The sequence below is a fragment of the Myotis myotis genome, unplaced genomic scaffold (assembly GCF_014108235.1).
Source record: "Myotis myotis isolate mMyoMyo1 unplaced genomic scaffold, mMyoMyo1.p scaffold_m19_p_6, whole genome shotgun sequence".
Taxonomy (NCBI): domain Eukaryota; kingdom Metazoa; phylum Chordata; class Mammalia; order Chiroptera; family Vespertilionidae; genus Myotis; species Myotis myotis.
The window spans coordinates 16,555,763-16,575,853 of NW_023416368.1; the positions used below are offsets into that span (position 1 = coordinate 16,555,763).

The 20,091-nt window shown below is 41.1% G+C and overlaps 1 protein-coding gene across 2 annotated transcripts in view; it reads right to left on the minus strand.

The window, feature by feature from the left end:
* Positions 1–20,091, minus strand: part of SGCD (sarcoglycan delta) — a 316,705-nt gene that overhangs the window by 52,510 nt on the left and 244,104 nt on the right. For both annotated transcript variants that reach the window (XM_036313037.1, XM_036313036.1), the window contains one exon: positions 15,989–16,061. In XM_036313037.1, the coding sequence (XP_036168930.1) occupies positions 15,989–16,061 (73 nt within the window). The remainder of the gene's footprint in view (positions 1–15,988; positions 16,062–20,091) is intronic.

Sequence of the window (20,091 nt, forward strand, 5' to 3'; positions counted from 1 at the left end):
GTGTGTGTGTGTGTGTGTGTGTGTGTGTGTGTGTGTGTGTGTGTGATGAGGGGGCAATTCAGATCCTAGGCATCATAGATTTGTGCATTTGTCATTCTCCAGCACACAGCAATAAGCATCTTGTTCTAAAAAAATCACCACGTTATGACAATTTCCTGATAAATGGAAGTGAAGTGTCCTGAGGAAGGGAAAAGTCTTTTTGTAATTTGCACAAAAGTGATATACAGGCTGATAGTGGTGCATGGCCTTAAACTGAATATGTTCACAGAATAGATTCCCCAAAATAGAGGTGACCAAACTAGAAGGAGGAACTCAGGATATTACATGTTGCTCAGTCTGTCAGAGTTTTGCAGCAATCATGCTTAGGAAGATATTGTGGGACAATATAATCTCAGCTTTGTTACATTTGAGTAACAAAGCCGTACTAGGTATGTCAACAGAAATCCAAGGGGGCAGGGAATAATTAACCAGGGCACTTAGATGCACACATGGAAACAGACAATGGAGTATGAAAGCCTGGGAGGGGCGGGTGCGGGAGGAGAGGGTCAATGGGAAAAAAACCAACCAACCAACCAACCAACACACTGTAATACTTCCAACAAAAAAGAAAAAGAAAAAGAAATCCATACAATGCTACTTTCTCCACTGGTCTTTCCACTGCTCCCTAATATATGCACAGACCTACTTGAACTTGTACATGAGTAAGAGCTAGAATAAAAATTGGTGTGCCCGACGTGGCACTGACATTCCACAAAATTATTCAGGGGACTCATCGACGCTGTAACAAGGAAATGGTGGGCCGCCCGTGTGTGGAAGATACTGCAGTGTCTTTCTCCCACCCCCAAGTATAATGTGAACAGGGTATACACTTCTCGTTCTGTGCCTTTTCTGCATTTGGAATTTCGAATCGCTTGCTTACACTTCCCTTTTATTGCTCGGTTTACAAGCAATCATATCACTCCACACAAACCATAATTTCCTCTTTGTTATCTCTGCTTCCTTCAGACAAACATGACTCATGGAAGAAATAATAATGAACCATTACCTTCTGCTGCCTGAACTGTTGGGATGGGAGTGTGCCAACAGTGGAGATTTAACACGGTATTAAGGAAGGCAAAGTAAATTGCACTTCCAGATGATGTGAGCATCCAGCAGTGTGCTGTTTACTTTTTCATATACTATCTGAAACCTCTGATGATTTTTTTTGGGGGGTGGGGCACAGTAGTTTATAGAATCTGAGCTCTTATAAGGTCAACTGTAAACTATTATCTAGTAACAGTTATTCTAATAAGAACTTATTCAACTCCAGCAAATGGTCATCATCATTGGCTTCTTCATTCATTCACTCACTCACTCACATAATCACTCGACTATCCTTCATCTCTCCACCCACCCATTTATTCCACTAGCCTTCTCTGAGTGTCCACTACTATGCTAGACACTGTTTCAGAGATGGCGATACTCAGGGGTGTGTTGTGATGAGGGCATGGGACACAGGACCTGTCTCCTTAGAGCCAAGTTTTCAGTGCTCTGAAACAACACCAGGCATGCTCTAAACAACACCAACGTCCAGTTGCCCCTCCAGAGATTCTGATTTCATTGTTCTGGGATGAGGACTGGGAGTCAGATTCTTTATAAACTCCTCGGGTGGTTCTAACCTGAAGCAAAAGTTGAGAATCACTGGCTTAGAGTTTACAACCCAGCAAGGGACACAAACAATAAGCAAGTGAACGAATGAATAGCAATTACATGACACAAAAGGCCGTGAAGACTGGTGCTGCACGCTCTTTGGGTAGCTTTACAAATCCCCGTTCTGAGATATGGGTTAGTAAGCTGTGGCTGAAAAGTAAATTTTGTTGATCTGTGTTTTCCTACATTTTCCCCAAGGTGGGCCTGTGTTTGTAGTAAGACATTTCCCTTGTGGCAGATTTTCCGTGAGGCAATGGCCAGAAATCTGAACTTTGGCCTCTTCTTACTATGTCCTGGAGTTCCTTTTCCAAAGCAGAAACTCTGAAATGCAATAGAAGTGTACGAGATGCAGTGTGAACACCAAAATGCCTTTCCTCTCCTAGCTGAGAGCAGACTCCTTTTGCGTGGCGGGATGGTTTGGCAGGAAGAGTATAAACTAAAGTCAGGGAAAGTGAGATTTCTTTTTCCTGGCTCCTTCACCATCTTTGTGCAAATCCCTGAACCTCCACAAGCCCCCCGGTTCCTCGTCTGTAAAATGGGAATGATTACAGGGCTTTCCCCCAGGGGAACTTCTGATATGAGGATTAAATGAGATAATACACACAAAGGAAGTAAGCCGGTGCTAGGCATGGGAGTGTGCTCCGTAAATGCTGATCCCTTTGCCCCAGTAGACAAAGTCTCCCTGCTAGAAGACAAACTACAGATGTCACTCCAAGGGGGACAGCTGACCTGTTCATCATTGTGTCCCAGCACATATGTTACACACATGGCAGGCATGCAGATTTTTGTGGATGGAATAGATTCACTTGGGTTATATTCATGTGTCTAGCCTGGTAGGTCCAACTAGACCCCTACTCAGCTGAAATGTCCAGATTCTGGCAGCAAATGTCATCTCAAAGCCTTCTGCATGGGTCCACCTTGTGAATTGGCATGCCGAGGCTGCTTCGCATTGCCATACTATGTAGGCTGTGTCCTCAGACCTTATTCAGTCTTTCAGTTGGAACGTGGGAGAATTAGTAAACCAGAGGGTCAGCACTGCTTAGCTGGTCTCGAGGTCCCAGGCTGAAACCCTCATCTCTGTTTTATTTATTTAAAAATACATACTTTTATTGATTTCAGAGAGGAAGGGAGAAAGAGAGAGAGACATAGAAACATCAATGATGAGAGAGAGCCATCATTCAGCTGCCTCCTGCATGTCCCCCATTGGAGATCAAGCCCACAACCCAAGCATGTGTCCTGACCAGGAATCAAACTGTGACCTCCTGGTTCACAGGTGGAAGCTCAACCACTGAGCCATACTGGTCAGGTCCTTAACCCTGTTTTAACTGCTTCCCCAGGGAACCCATGGAAACAGCATTATGACCTGTGTGCTATTCATCTACTAGACCTCCTTAATGAATGGTGTCAGGTCAAGGGACACCAGCCCTTTAAAAATCACTGCTGGGGTCTGCTGTCTCATGGCCTAGGCCAGCCGTGGGCAAACTACGGCCCGCGGGCCGGATCTGGCCCGTTTGAAATGAATAAAATTAAAAAAAAAAAGACCGTACCCTTTTATGTAATGATGTTTACTTTGAATTTATATTAGTTCACACAAACACTCCATCCATGCTTTTGTTCCGGCCCTCCGGTCCAGTTTAAGAACCCATTGTGGCCCTCGAGTCAAAAAGTTTGCCCACCCCTGGCCTAGGCGTATCTTATTACCAAAGACGATTAATTCTACTAGAAAAACCACAGTAGCCACTGTATTGTACAGGTTCATTTGGGCCAGCAATAGGTTTCAGGTAGGATGCAACAGCTCAATGGCAGCAACCTATGGTCGTGAGATAAAAATCCATCCAAGCACCTGCAAAACAGGTACCCACTGTGGCCTTCAGGGGGAAGAAAACACCAAAACTCATAAGGGTGCACTTTAACGGAGGATCAAAACCTTTATGGACACATGAAGATTAAGGAGCAATTTCTAGGATGATACAAAAAATGTCAATGTGAACTTTTTTTAAGAAAAAAAACGACCTCATTTGGGTCTCATGTGTGATTTCATTTTCCTGCTGAGGTTGCGAGAGAGCCACTGATTCCCCGCAGCAGTCAGCAGCCGGGATCCCAGGCACCCAGGCAGGGCTCTGGTCCCTGCACTTCCAGCGGAGTCTGGTCCTCCAGGGAAGCTCACCTCGCCTCCATCTCCCGCCTGTGAATGGCTGAGGAGCCAGGAGGGACATTATTTCAGTCTCTGTCATGTCTGAGTTAGTTGATTTTAGAGCATCTGATACTTAAATGTTATACTTTTCCTTTTTAAAATAAGCTCCCACCTCCATCCCTCACCATACTGTAATTCAGAAGTTCAGAAGCTCTTTGTGGCAGGAGAGCTTAAAACACTCATTTTTTCATTCATAACCACAGGGATCACCGATCACCGTTCTACCTTTCTTTGTGGAGTGTTAAAGTCTCCCAGTTTTTCTCTCCTTAGGACAACAAGGATTGCCTCTCTCATGTCTCACACAGATGACAAATGCCTTTGCTATTAGAGAATTTCAAAAGCTGGGTTAAAGTTCACTTTTGATATTGGGCCAATTCATTGGCTCACACTTATTTTATTGTTGTCTCAATTATATTGACTTGTACAAAATAGGCTAGTAACCTGTTGCTGACCATTAACTATGAGAAATATGATAGAGCAAAACTACCCAATCACCAGGACAGATTCGTTTTGGCCATAATCTGGAGTGAGTACTAATCTGTTGCTTCAACAACAAAACCCAAAATTCTAGGAAATGCTTGAAATAACTCCTATATGTCATGACATTTAGTTCTCACAAGTCCTTCAGAGATTGGTGCTGTTCTAATATCCTGTTCCAAATGAGAAATAGAAACAGAAAGAGGTTTGAAAACCTTGCCAGAATCACACCCTAGCACAGTGATGGCGAACCTTTTGAGCTTGGCGTGTCAGCATTTTGAAAAACCCTAACTTAACTCTGGTGCCGTGTCACATATAGAATTTTTTTGATATTTGCAACCATAGTAAAACAAAGACTTATAATTTTGATATTTATTTTATATATTTAAATGCCATTTAACGAAGAAAAATCAACCAAAAAATGAGTTCGCGTGTCGCCTCTGACACGCATGTCATAGGTTCGCCATCAATGGCCTAGCAGGTGGCAAAACCAGGATCCCCGGTCAGCAGTGTGGCCAAGAGCTCTCTCTGCATCTAACCTTCACTCCGGGCTGCAGCCTGTGTCAGAGATTCTGCCCGCAGACCAAAACCTCAAAATCTCAACTGAGCTCACAAGGACAGGGACTGTTCCTTTGGTCACATATTCACCCTTAGTCTCCTCATCGTACAATGAGAACAGAATCAATCCATCTTGTCCCACTTTCGGGAGTTTTTGAGGGAGTTTTGTAAAAATGCTTTGAAATTTACAAAGCATTGTAAGAAATTCAATTGTTCCCCAAACACCCCCAGTGCAAAGAAATATAAAAAGGAATCAATCAATGCTGCTCACAGACTCTGTTCTTCAACTACTCAACGAATAGAGCCTTTTCAAGGAATTTAAACTTAATGAGGGGTCTCTGGTAAAACTGTATCTGTGAGTAGTACTTTGAAGCCTGAGTCTGAGAATCTTCATATTAGAGCGAATCTGAAAGGTCATTTAGTTAAAGTCTTCCTTCTTTCTGATGCCTGGCACACCGCCATGGTAGTCTTGAAATGACAGTCCCCTTTACCATGCGTCTCAGTGACGGGAAGCTCATGACTATCAAGGGAGATAATTGACCACTTCAGACAATTAGAAACTGCTTTCTTATGTTACACTATCTCACTTTTGGTTCTCCACCCTCACACCTTTGCCATTCTAGGCACAGAGAATAAAGAGAAAATTTCCTTTTTGTAAGAATATCATAACTTGCACAAAGAGAGGGGGATTGTACATTTGGCTTCCTCCATACATCATTCCCTAAGAACTGACTTCTAGCTTTAGAATGAGCCACTGAAGTGCTGAATGTTGTACTGTAATAGCTCCTCAAGCACTGAGATGGGGATGTGTCCAACCCATTGTGGCTACGTGTCTCGCAAATGGCCCTCAACGTTCAGCCCAGTCATTTGTAGGGGCAGGCAGTCAGAAGTTCAGCGCCTCCTGCTTTCCATTTCAATCCCACTCATCATGCATATTTTCTACCACATGTCTGCCTTCAAAGACTAAGAGGCATTTTCTTCATTTCCCAAAGAGCTTTCCCCGAGGACCACAGGGAGAGCCATGAACTAATAGACAGATGCATCATGTTAAAAAGGGTGTAAACACTTTCCTTTAATCAGTACCCAGTCGATATTCTCCATCATGAAAAACTAATGAGTTTCTCAACTCCTCTCCTCAGATGTCATTGCAAAATATCTATCGGAGGCATGTCATCTGTATTTAATGAAGGGACAAGCATTGTAATTAAGTTTTAAGCTATCTCTTCAGCATGAGGCTGCCACTAAGTGTGAAATGACTATAATTCATAATTTTAAGACCTTGAATTTATTAGCATCTATTTTCTATTCAAGGTTAGGGGTATGGCACTCAGTTGTTCAAGGACTCAAATTCCTCTGTGCTTTGTTATTCCAGAGTGAGTGTGCCTGCGCTCAGATGGTAGGCAAGGAAAATTGTCATTAATGAGGCAGGTGGCATTTTTGAAGAAAAAAAAAAATCAAAAGAACTGAAAACTCATTTCCCTTTGTGAATAGGGTATGGGGATGAAATGTATAATTGGGTGAAAGGGGACTTGGCATTCCTCTAGGAATTATTATGGTGGAGAAAATGAAGAGGGGCGGCAGGCTAGAGGCCCCAAGTAAAGCAAAGCTCTGCTGAAGTGTGACTAGTGCACACCCGTGGATAAAAAAAAGGAGTCTAAAGTTTTGAGACTGGTTGTAAAAGAAAGATGAATAAATGCTTCCCTTTTGGAAATGACTTAGTATGAACAGAAACAAAAGACATATGATTCATCAGTGCTTAGACAAGAGTATGGCCTCCAGGAGACTTTGACAGCTCTCCTTTACTCTTGTTCCCCCACCCATGCTTTTGGGGAAAATGGACTTTGTAATGATCCATTTAACCTAAACCCCCTTGTGGGCAATGGTAAATGTAGGAGACATCTAGCCAGTGAATGTAAAAGTGAAGTGTAGGGGTTGTGTGTGTGCAGCAGATAGACCCTAATGAGCCTAAGGATATGCCAAAAAGGATTTTCTTAGGAAGTAAAGTTCAAGTTGAGAGGTGAAAAATAAAATAGGATTATTCAGAAAAAGAGCAGAGAAGACTGTTTCAAGAAAAGGGAATAGCAAGGCTCTAAGTGGAGGCTCAAAGGCATTCTAGAGGAAACAAAGAAAAAGTTGAATGGTTGAAACCTACAAGTTGAGGAGAGAGGACTCCCAATTAAATAGCGAACTCCACACATACATCTGCCCCTGCTCCTTCCTGAAGATCTAATGCAGTGACTAAATGAACCAAAAAAGGGCTCAAACCAACAAGGATAAAGAAAAAGAGAAGCAGCAAGAGTAGAAGAAAGATGTTGACAAAGCTTTGGAAATTACAAAGAAAACAGCAACAAAGGAACTTCATGAGCAGATGACAGAAAACTGAACTCTAAGAGCCTGTGGGTTTGGTGAAAATAAAGCCAAAAGCTAATCCAAATTGCAGAATCCTGGCTGGTGCAGGAATGGGAGCCAACAGGCACCTTTGTGGTTGGGAGTGTCTGGAGGGGCTGCAATTAGGAAGACTGGCTGAGGTTTTCATGGGAGATTGTCAGACTCCTAGACATTTCACCACTGTATGTACACAGGTGATCAGGCCACCCTCACTGTGATGAACTAAATATTGTACTCTCATCCCAATTCATATCTTCATATCCTAATCACCAATGTGATGGTATTAGGAAACGGGCCTTTAGAAGGTGATTAGGTCACAAGGGGGGGCCCTCATGAATGGGATTAGTGCCCTTATAAAAGAGACCCTAGACAGCTTCCTTATCCCTTCTACCACATCAGGACATAATAAGAAGATGGACATCTATGAACCAGGTTGTGGGCTCTCACCAGACACTGAATCTGCCAGTGCCTTGGAGTTCCCAGCCTCCAGAGTAAGAGAAATAAATTCCTGTTTTTTATAAGCCACACAGTCTATCACAGCAGCCCAAACAGACTAAGACACACTACGGAAGACTTGAACTCTAGGCTCTGTGATAGTATAGCTGAGAGTAGCAGTGCAATACTGGAAATAGAAAATTAAGTAAAAAACTATATATTGAAGAATGAAACCTCCTAGGCCCCACCTGAATATCTTGGCCACAAAGTTCATCTCAAATAAGAGGTTAGGACTCTTCTCTGGAAAAACTGACCAGCCCGAGAGAAAAAAAGACGTACAAATTCGGACATTTGGGGTCACCAACCTAAAAATCCCAGCCTGATAATCCTACCTGGAAGCACCCCACCTCAACAAACTCCATTCATGTGAACAAAACTTTCCAACAGATTCTTACTACTCAGCTCTCAAAGATGAATAGACATCCATGAATCACCAACCACTTGAAAAAGTCCCAATCAAAAAGCCAGAGACCTGAATAATAATAATAATCCTATATAATGAGAGGAATATGTTAATTAGCCATTACACCCTGAGGGGTCATGACCAGATCACGGATCAGCAGGAGGGTGGGCCAGCAAGATACAAGTGGGCTGCAGAGAGCTACGGGAGGGGGCAGGGCAGCAAGCTATGAGGGGGTGGAGAGGGGGAGCTACAGGAGGGGGGGGCAGCAGGTGGAGAGCTACAAGAGGGCTGCAGAAAGCAGAGAGCTACAGGATGGGGCAAGGCAGCAAGCAAGTGGGAGGCAGAGAGCTACAGGAGAGGGCAGGGCAACAAGCTATGATGGGGGTGGGGAGCTACAGGAGGGCAGGGCAGTGAGCTAAAGGAGGGCAGGGCAGCAGGCAGAGAGCTACAGGAGAGGGGCAGTGACCTACTGGTGCACAGATTCGTGCACAGGGCTACTAGTAATGATAATAATGATAATAGATAACAAAAGAAATTTGAAAGTATCAAAAAGTAAAGAAAGGGTAGACCATACATGAAACTAATACAGGATGCTAGAGAAGGGAACCGCCGTAGAATAAAGACATTTGGAAATTGAAATCTGAGAGGAGAAATTAAAAATTTAATGGAAGGACTGGAAAGCAGAGAGGAGAGCAGAGGGAGAAACAAAAATAAGAAAAGGTTGGAAGGAGTGGAAAGAGTAATAGGAGATGAGAGGCTGGGGCTACCATGTAGAACCAGATCATCACTTGCAGGTTTCAGGTGAGTGCTTTGTTTGGAAATTTTATCTTCAAGTCAGTGGGAGCCACTGAAGAACAGCAGGAAAAGGGGTGATGGTTGGCCCCATTGGCCAGGAAATAGGCCAGGTTATTTAGTTCTTTCTGACATCTAATGGTCTCAGTCCCATTTATATTATATTCTAACAAACCATGGAAAATTCTGGATCAATAATAATAATAAGAAGAAGATATCCACTGGCTGATTTTAAAAAAGGGATCACTTCTAGTTCTCAACTTATTTCAGGTAAAAACTGTAGTCAGCTTGCTTCCCTAAACTCCCATTACTCTGTGTTTTGAAAAGGTTATAATTGGAATAAAACAAGGCTGGCTTAAAGCCAGGATCATGAAGGGTGTAATTAAGGAAGATTTCTGTCTACACACGCAGCAGGGCCATCCCACTAAGGGGAAAGAATGGGAGATTTAAAAGCAATTGTGTGTTTTTCAAGAATAATACAACAATCTACATCACATATTTTACATAATAAATGGCAGCAGCTGACATTTTAATAAAGATACAAACAATATAAAGTCTCTGTGCTCAGCTTTGAGGCAGAAGGTAGCCCCAGCCCAGACATTTCAACAAATATACACACTCACCTACTCTGCTCTGAATGGATGGGAGGTTAGCACTTATTTTTGATGTCACACCTGCCCTGACAACATGAATAAGAAGTGCAATTATTACCACCCCCCATATGGTTTTATCTTTTGAATAATGTTTTTCCCCACATTTTAGGCCCTTACATTAAACATTTAATCTAAAAGACATAATTTTAATTTTTTAAATAAAAGCCACTTGTCTTAGATAACAACAAGACTGTGTCACATTGCCTCTTTCAAATTCATATGAAAATGGGTTTGCCCTAAGGGACAATCAGGAGCCTCACTGCACGTGGCTGATGGCTGAAGGTTTCATAGATACTATAGCAATGGCTTTGAGGAAGGCTTGTGGAATGTTTTGATTATTAAGGTGTTTCCCCCAGTATCTTGCTGGTATAAAGGATTAAAACTCTAGAACCACTTTTGGGAGTATGTTTAAAGCATGTGATCTGAACTATAGTCCCAATCAATGCTGACTCAAGACTTGAAGAGAAATGAACGTCACCAATAGCAGGTGCCTGAGAATGGATGCTGAAAGTGCCTTTTCGTTTTGATTATACTACTCGGTGGTCCTTACAAGACACAGAGAGAAAGGCTCACAGCCTTTGAAGCTTGGCAAAGTAGCACACTTTGTGATTGGCATCCTACCCTGTATTGCAGACTGGCCAATTTATAAACCATGCTCATCCATGAGAGGAAATGGTATTTCTTTATTGTTCTTACCTGACTTCGTTTTTCTCTCAAACTTATCCTATGGATTGTTGGGAAAAAATAAATTCATTCTACTCTGGTATTTTCTCTGTGACTAATAAGTTTCAACTTCCTCATTAGGATAAATGTTCCTCTCTCTCATTAGGATGTCATAATGGATATGGGGAAGGGGATTTCTGTGACTGTGGTGACTAACAAGTAAATCAATTCCACAGATGTTGTTCTGATTGGCGTCAGGCCAGCAACCCAGGCTCAAGTCCTCAGTGAGTGAGTTCTGGCTAGTTTTCTCTGTGCTCACTCAGCACCGAGTCAGGTCTTAAAGGTGCTGGTGGACACTGAGGTCTGAGCATGTCTCCCACTCCATGTGGACTGTCTGCTGTGGAGCCCTCAGTCCCACTGCAGGGAACCTGCCCAGGAGCATGCCTGTCTGCACCATTCGTTACTCAACACAACACCACAGCGATGCTTCTACAGACCCCCTTGCCCCAGCCATCCCCCAGGAGTTAAAGGAGATTCAAGTGCTGACCCAGGTCCTCTTTTTCTCTCCAGCCTCATGACAATGCAGGGGTGATGAGACCACCCTGCAAGTTGGCTTCCTAGAGCCCTTTGCTTTTGACTTTCCTATCTAGTTAGTCTCTTCCCTCTGTGACTCAGAGAAGAAAGGTCACTATGGCAATTTATTTCATAATTTGCTTTCCCTACATTTCCCATATTCTTCTTCCCACAATTCACTAGAGACCAATAGTGTTGGGTTTTCAACTTCCTCTTCCTGTCTGCATGGGACTTCCTCTACATCCTAGCCTCATATCATCCCCATCATGCTATCTGCTCTCTATCCTTCCCAGGCTTCTAATGGCAGATTATAATGTAGAGAGAGGAGACGAAAGCAGAACACGTATGATTAATATCTTTAAAATATAATCTTGATCACAACTGTAAAAATAAGAACTTTTGATAAGTAAAGCAAAGGGAAAGATGGAACTAGCTCAAATAGTGAAGGGTAAATATTCTCCATCTGTCTACTACTAAGACCCATGGTGAAAAGGGCACCTTAGGGTTCACTTCTGTCTTATTCTCCTTCACTATAAATTACTTGCGTACTTATTTATCTACATCCCAAGAATTGAGCACATGCATTGATTCCTAATACAAACCAAAAAATACTTGGTAAACAGCTGCTGCTCTGACATTACATGGAAAATCAGGTCACCACCCCGTGTAATTGTACGCAGACTTCTTTTAGAAAGACCCGTTGGCTTCTTGCCCTGTGGTGGTTCCTTCCAAGCGTTTAGTTATATTTAGAGGAACAGAGCTGGTTCTATATGTACAGCGGTCTATACAACCTTCTCTCGTTCTTTTCCTTTGCCCTAACACATGTGTGGGAAATAGGATTTCACACTCTATTTCTTGTTCCTGTAGGATCAGAATCCTACAAGGAAACTTCACAGTTGAAAAGAATGCTTAGAACAGGTAGGCATTCAAAGGTAGCCGCCTCCGTTCTGACAGAAAATACATATGTAGGACCTGTTTCAGATCATGCACAACCTGAGACCAGGGAGTTTTCCATGTCTTTATACAGACTCCAGAAAGAAAAGCAGTGAACAAGAGAACATTTAAAATAGTCACATCCTAAAATCATGAATTTATTAAAGTCAGTTTCTAGTCAAAGTGAGTTTTTTAAATTTTATTTCAAGGATAGGAATAGTGCTGGTACATTTTTAAGTATAGTCTTGAATCTGGAGTGACATGACCTTATTTCAGAATTGCCCTGAAGAATGGTTGACAAACGCTCTCCCAGATGGGGGGGGTGGGTGCAGACCTCGCTAACGCTCATTATTTGTCTGAAGAGAAACAACCCTCTTTTTGTGATTTGCAGCTCAACCCTAGATTATTTACAAACACCTTAAGCCAACTCTGCCAATATGGTAACTGTAGTAACTCTGGAAAGAAAAGCAGTAAACCAAAATCTAGCAGAAAGGAAGCTACCAGCCTGTTCCCTGAGGGTGGAGATCTTTTAGGAAGAAATGCCAGAGGCCTAAAATCTGCCTTTCATTAACAAACAAGCAAACAATGACAACAATAAAAATAAGAGAACAAACAAATCCTACCAGCTGCCAAGGTAGGGGTTTGGGGAAACAAAAGTTATCCCAACAGAAAAGGTACTGTTTTCTCACGTTTGATTGATTGGATTAAGCAAGGGATGTGTTGGATGTTTAAGTTTTGCTTAGAAGACAGTTTATGTATAAATAAGCTGTAGTCGTTTAATTCAATTTGCTTCCCATCAATAAGGAAGACCAAGAACATCTGAGTATAGAATATTATTTTTAAAAACCCTTATTAAAAACATTCCAACTTAACTGCATTGGGGGATTTAAAGATCCAATAATTCATATCTCAACAAATGACTTTTTTGTTTACATCCTCTTTTTTTTTAAGTCCTCACCAGAGGATATATTTTTATTAATTTTTAGAAAGAGGAAGGAAAAGGGACAAACATTGATGTGAGAGAGAAACATAGATCAGTTGCCTCCTCTTTATGCACTCCGACCAGCAATAGAATCCACAACCTAGTTATGTGCCCTCACTGGGAACTAAACCTGTGAGCTTTTGGTGGATGGAACAACACTCCAACCAACTGAACCACCCGGCCAGGTCAATATCCTTTCTGTGTATTTTTTAATTTTTAAGACACTCAGGTACTTGCATCCTTTTAAACAAATCTTATGTAAAATAAGATTTTACAGGACTACAACATTAATTTCTTAGTTTTGATCAATATATCATAGATATGTAAGATATTAACATCAGAGATTAGTAGTTAAAAGGAACATGGGAATAATCTGTATGAATTGTGCAATTCTTCTTTAAATATAAATTTATTTTAAAATAAAAATTAAAGCACTATAGCCCTGACTGGTGCGGCTCAGTTGGTTGAGCACTGTTCCATGCACTGAGAGGTCACTGGTTCCATTCTTGGTTAGGTCACACGCCCGGGTTTTTGGCTCGATTCTCAGAAGAGGGCATGCAGAAGGAAGCCAATATCTATCTATCTATCTATCTATCTATCTATCTATCTATCTATCTATCTATCTAGTAAGATACTATAAAGGAATTAGCTGTTTGGAGCTAGATGTGACCTGGCTTTTTACAGAGAGCAGGGCTCTCAGATTAGCTCAAGGCCACATTATGAGTTTGCAATAGGTCCCTGACTCACAACTCAGTGCTCTTTCCCCTCCATCATGCTGCCACCCAGGAGTCCAGGAGTCACTGCTTCTGCTTCACCTGGACAGTTCACTCCGTGCCACCTGCTGGTACAAGTCCAGGGACGTCCCTTAGATGACTCTACTTTCCTAGGCCCAGAAGACACACCAGCCTGCATATGCTGGGTCAGTAAAACTGATCCAAATGTAAAGCCAGAGGCCAGGAGGCTCAGTCACCAAGTTCATTACCTGCCTAGTCAATAGCCAAGGTCAGTTCCAATCAATAGCAAAGAGTACAATGTGGCACCATTAGATGATAAATGTGAAACTGATCTAATCAATCCACCACATTTCATCATCCTTTCAATTGGTCAGAGATTCTCCCAAAACGTGCCATCAGGAAAAAAGTTCCAGAAGGATGAAGGGGCTAAATGATCACATTCTAAGCTCCTCACTCCGTTCAGGTTATCAAGCATCACCATGATTTGAACAGGTACAAACAAAACACCAGTTTTAAAATTGCATAGTAAAATCATTATATGCTTCCTATCAGACAATTTTATTTCTAGCCCCCATGGAATATGCCTATAATTTTAGAATAAGCAACTACCTGAAGCCCTTATTTTGTTGTACCAATTCAGAAATTTCGTTGTGACTGTGGAGGTTTAACTTAAGGTGAGTTCCAGGGTTTCTCGTAGGCTGCATATCAAGGACTAGAAGTGTGTCAACAGCACTCTATGAGCAAATACCCGATTCTATGTCCTTCAGGGTCTGATCTCTAAAGTGGGCTGAGTTGTCTTTATGTTTGGTGTGGGCTGGGTTTGTTTTTAACTACAGAACATTTATTTTTCTGTTTAAAGCAAAGTGAGCCTAAATCCAGCAATTCTTACATTTCTCAAGTCTTCCATGTAATGGAGAGCTTGTTCCATTGAAACAAGTCTGTATTATATAGAGAGTGCAGCTTCTTTTAGACAACACTTATCTTTGGGCCGATCAGCACTAATTACTGACTAGTTCTGTAAAATAATAATAATAATAATAATAATAATAATAATAATAATAATAGCTGTGCTCCTAAGGAAGATGTGAAAATAAAGTGACCCGGGCCACCCCTTAGCTTGTCTGGAAAGGGCTTTTACATCACAGACCTGAGGATTCACTACACTCAGAGAACGAGTTCTCTCCTAAAACACGGGCCTCCTTGGGTGGATTTGCTTAGAAGGTTCCAGTTTTTGTGTCTAATAGGAAGCATAGGCTCCAGATACTCAGGTGACTTCTGGCATCTGGAAGCCCCAATGACAACCACTATTCTAGTAAAATATAAAACCTTGCAGTGTGGTGTGTAATCTTAAAAATACAGCCCACTCTAGGTGGGGTGTTGCTAGGGAAAGGTTCTCACTCCCCACCTATTATCCTCTTCCCTTGGCCCAATTTATGTCCCTATATTCACAAAGACGGACAGGCTTTGCAAGAAGGCTGCGGGTTTTGGAATGAGGTGATATAGTCTCTACTGACTGGGAACATGTTTCTGTTTAAGGAAACAAGCTCCAACCTGGCCACGGCTGTTTTCAGAAAAGCACAGGTCTTGGGGCTGACTGCACTGTGAAACAGCAGATTATATAATACAAGTACCGCTGCTCACGGCTGATGCCTTCCCGAAGTAGTTATTCCATGCTAGCTATGATGATCCACGATTGCTTTTAGTTAAAAGAACTACGGGAAATGAAGACAGCCAGGATTCACCGACTCCTTCATGGCTACAAGTATACAGTAAAAATTAAAGTTATATTTGTGTCATTATACCATGTTTTATGTGTTTCTTTTGGAAAGTTGGGGATGGTGGTTAGGTGGCAGGAATGGTTTTTAAGCCACCTCTCTATTTCTGTTTGTTTATCTAGCTGCCTGTCTGTATGCCTATTGTTCTTTTTGGTTTTCCATAATTGGTGGTAAGAACACAACATTGTAGAATCCTTTTCTGCTAAAGGCAGCCCCCATATAGACACCCAAAGATGAACACCAACCAGTACACGGAATACCCACGGAGGTAGTTCTACCACCATATCATTAGGGAAAATAAAAATCTGCATTGCATTTAGAGCTCAGTTTCTCAGAGATATCACTCTACTTTGGGCTGATCAGCACCGATTACTGAAGAGTTCTCTAACTGGGTACGTTTTTGGTACCACAAAATACAGCAAGCAACACACACTGCAACAATCAATCCTAAACCTCACAATGACAGGGCGGACAACCTCTTCCTTCAAACCCTCAACTTTAGGTCCTCAGAGAACATTTTCTCCTGGTTGCAGTTTCTTCTCGTCCTTTCTAACTGCTCCGGTTTACATATTCATGCTGTGATGCTGTTACATTACACGGATTCAAAATGGATCATCAGCCCATGGCACAGAGAAAGGAAACAGACGCTAAATCGATGAATGCAAAGTCAGAAGCTTACCTTAGTTCCTTGAAGGGGTCTGCCCTGACGTTAGGTGTTTCTATTGATTTAGGGAACACGGTGCCCTCTGCTCCTGTAAACAAGAGAAAAAAGCAAACAGAAGTTGGAGACTGCTGGATGTGTTACCTGGGGGCACAACCAGCTAAATGCAGTGAATCCTTAACACAACTCAATACACACACATATATTTTTTTTTTTTGCCACTGGCTTTCGGCCTCCATAATAGGAGAGCATTAAATCAACTCATGCAAACAGCCTTTGAAAAAACAAGGAAGCTCTTTTGAAAGTGTTCCTGCTGAGATCAGAGTGAGGCCATGAGGCAAATTCCATGTCGGCTTAAAAAAAAAATTAAAAAAGATGCCTAGAATCGGCACAGTCTGACTCTGGTCCCTCATAAACTATTCATAGTCACCCAAGTGGAAATGTTTGGGAAAACAGCAGCTGAAGCCCTCAGAGTGCAGCCAGGGCACAGACCACAGACCATAATGCCTACGCGGTGGCAGGGATGCTACATGGTGGAAGGCACCGTAAGAATGTGAGATATTTGCCTAATGACAATTTGACAGAAGTTTTTCAGTAAATAAAGTTCTACACTATTATTATCTGGAGAAGTTAAACACAACACTGTGGGGGATCATTTGAAGTTCAGCACTTTTACACTTGGAGTATTAACATTGATCCCCAACCCAGTCTAGACATTTAGCTGTTGACTTTGCTCTAAGCCTTTATCTTCACAACTTGTCAATGCCAGCTGAACCTTTCTAGCCATAAAGATTGTGATTATCTGATTTGTCTGCTCCCAGAGTGTCTTCAAATCATTTAAGCCTCAGTTTATCACAGACAATTGCAGTGGATATTAGTTTTTCAATTAAACTTAGCTAGGCAATATCCTGTACTGTGAGGCAAAGGTGTTTATTTTTATACATTTGGTATAGTTCTTTGATGCTGTAAGAAGGGGCAGAATAATATTTTGCATTCACACGTGAATTTCTAGAATCCTCCTGCAATTGTTATGGTATCTAAAAATCCTCCATTAACTGCTGTCATTCCAAATCCAGATTTATCCCGGCATACTGAGGAGCCGAGGGGGAAGAACTGATTTCTTTACTTTTGTAGCAACTGTGGAAATATTTCATCTTTCTGATATGAGTAAAGACTATTGTAAGTAAAATCAGAAAATAATAACTCGACTTAACATTACATATAGTCATTCAAAGAATATCCTGGCGAACAATAACTATTATTCTAAGCAAATATTTTGTGTGAGCTAAGGACTATAAATATCTATTATTATGGACAAGAGGCCTGGTACACAAATTCGTGTACAGGTGGGGTCCCTTGGCCTGGCCTGCGATCGGGCCGATCGGGCTAGCTGGCGGGGGGAGGGACCACGGGAGGTTGGCTGTGGGAGTGCACTGACCACCAGGGGGCAGCTCCTGCATTGAGCGTCTGCCTCCTGGTGGTCAATGTGCATCATAGCGACTGGTCTACCAGTGGGTAGTTCATTAGGTCGCTTAAACTTTTATATATATAGATGTGGAATCTGAGACTCAGAGAAGTTAGGAAATTTTCCTAAGGTCACACAGCAAAGAGGGAGAGCCAGGACTTGAACGGAGTTATTTCAGCTCTGGAACAGATGACCTTGACTGCTATGATACACTGTCTTTTTCAGCAGATTAAGTCACTCACTACTTGCTCATCTTTTTATGAGATAGACAAATATCAATGTTTATATCCTCAAGTAATACTTGCTACTTTCCCTGTCACCCCTCTTCTAAAAAAAGTTTCTATGTACACTGAGATGAGTTACTAATACTTTTCAAAAAAACCATTTCTTTTCAAGTACTATCACAGGTTTTTGATTTTCACACTGCTTTTCATTTTCCCAGAAGCATCCATCAGCATCAATTCCCCCATCCTACCCTCTCTACCTATTCTTGGATAATAAATTATTCTCCATTTTATTATTTCAAAAGGGTTTCTATTAAAACCATACCTACTTATTCCTTCTTTGACACAATATAATTTACTAGCAAGAAATGTTCATAAACAGTTTGAGTGAAAAATCCATAAAGCCATTTCAGCTTTATTTTAAGTTCCATTTAATGTCCCTCAAAAATGATTTCATCAATGTGTTTCCATTAGCTAGTTCTCTGCCCAATAACTTAATTCCTCACAATCCATCAGGAACTTATAAAGCTTATGACAGGATCTATCCAAAGTGTTTTGAATCAGCTTCATGGCTCTGTTTCCCCTAGTAGCACAGGTAGGGGCAAGCTCTTCAAAAAATCTCAAATGCACTTCATTGTCATAGTAACAAAAGAGCCAGCTTCTCCTCTCTGGAAAGTGTACTCAGTGTGAAGTTCAATTTGGTCATGCTTTCCCCTCTAAGTGTCCTGGGATGTCATGAGACTTAACATCCAGTTCTCTCTGTGATGCTGGGCAAGTCAGATAAACTCTCTGGCCCTTGATTTTCCTGTTTCCTATAAAATGAGGGTTGGGATGAGAAGTGTTAGAGCTAAATTGTTTTCTCTTCCAATCTAAAATGTCATAAAGTCACAATCTAATCAAAACATGATTGTCTTTAGCCATTTCCATGCCTTACCAGGAAAACAGAGCAATCCTGGAATATCAAAGGAAATCACTAAAGATGTTCCCAGTGCTTACGGAAGAAAAAAATAAAAGAAAACAGATTTTTGTCCACTTCGAACTGCATTTAACTGATAGAAATAATCACCAGAAAATAAACCTTATAAGAGATGAAATCGTAGAGAGCAAAATCTATTATAGATGAAACTAACTATAAAGACAACAACAAAACTTGATAATAACTCTTTAAAACTCAAAAAAATGACTTGGAGAAATTCAATTTTATAAAAAATAGTAAGCACTAAAGTGCTTAAGACTAAATAGCTATGAACTAAATACTGAAAGAAAACATTTATATCTGCATAATTTGGTACAGGAAAATTGGATTTGACAGAAATTGGACACAACAGAAAAAAATTTCAATGATTGAAATTATCAGTAAACTTGGAAACAGAAAAGTTTATGATGGATCAAACCTTTGCTATACATGCAGAAGAAATTATTTTACACACAATAATTTTAAGGAAAACTTCTAAAAAGTTCAGAAATGGTTTCAAGTATACTGTTTAGAAAATTGATTAAGGAATTAAACTAGCTTAATGGAGTTTGCTCTGGTAAATTCTTTCTTGAGGAACATTCATTAATATTGGCATAATTATGATTAATGCTTCTGTATTAACTAACGCAGACTAAAAATCATTTTTGGGTTTAAATGGTGGGACCAAAATGCTCAACAGGTTTAAAATGCAGAGTTAAAATATCTGATGACCAATGTTTGAAGTCAAGGTGTATTAAGTTATCTAATTCATGTTGCTTGGGCAGATATAACCTGAATGACAACCCTTAATAACAACCATATTTTACTTGATAAGATAAGAATACATTTCTCTACCAATATTAAATTATAAGCAGAGAAAAGATGTCAATCTAAAAAATTGGAGATAAGAAAATGGAAAAGGGAAAGATTTGACTCTCTGAAATATCAGAGAACTGAGAAACCAAAAACCTGATTTTTAGTGCTGATTTTGTATAAGCTCATTATGTGACTTTTCTCAATTTGCCTTCTAGTCTTATTTCTCCACTTATTATACAACGTGGGGGTGGGGATTAGAAACTCTAAGGCCTCCAGGCCTGCTCTTTTACAATGCTCCAAATTATATGGTTGGATGAACCCAAAGGACCAGGAGAAGAGCATGGTGGATTGATATACCCAACATTCAATTTATTTAAGAAATATTAATCTAGCAGGGGGCTCTAGAGGTGAGCCATAGGGATACGGAGCTTGTAATCTAGTACAGTGTAGTGTACTCTGGCAGTGTACAACAAATTTAAATAATGAGTAATCCTATCTAATAAAAGGCTAATATGCAAATCAACCAAATGGCAGAACAACCAGTCGCCATGACATGCACTGACCACCAGAGGGCAGATGCTCAATGTAGGAGCTGCCCTCTGGTGGTCAGTGCTGGGAGCCTCTCCTGCCTCCATGGGGAGTGGGCCTAAGCTGGCAGTGG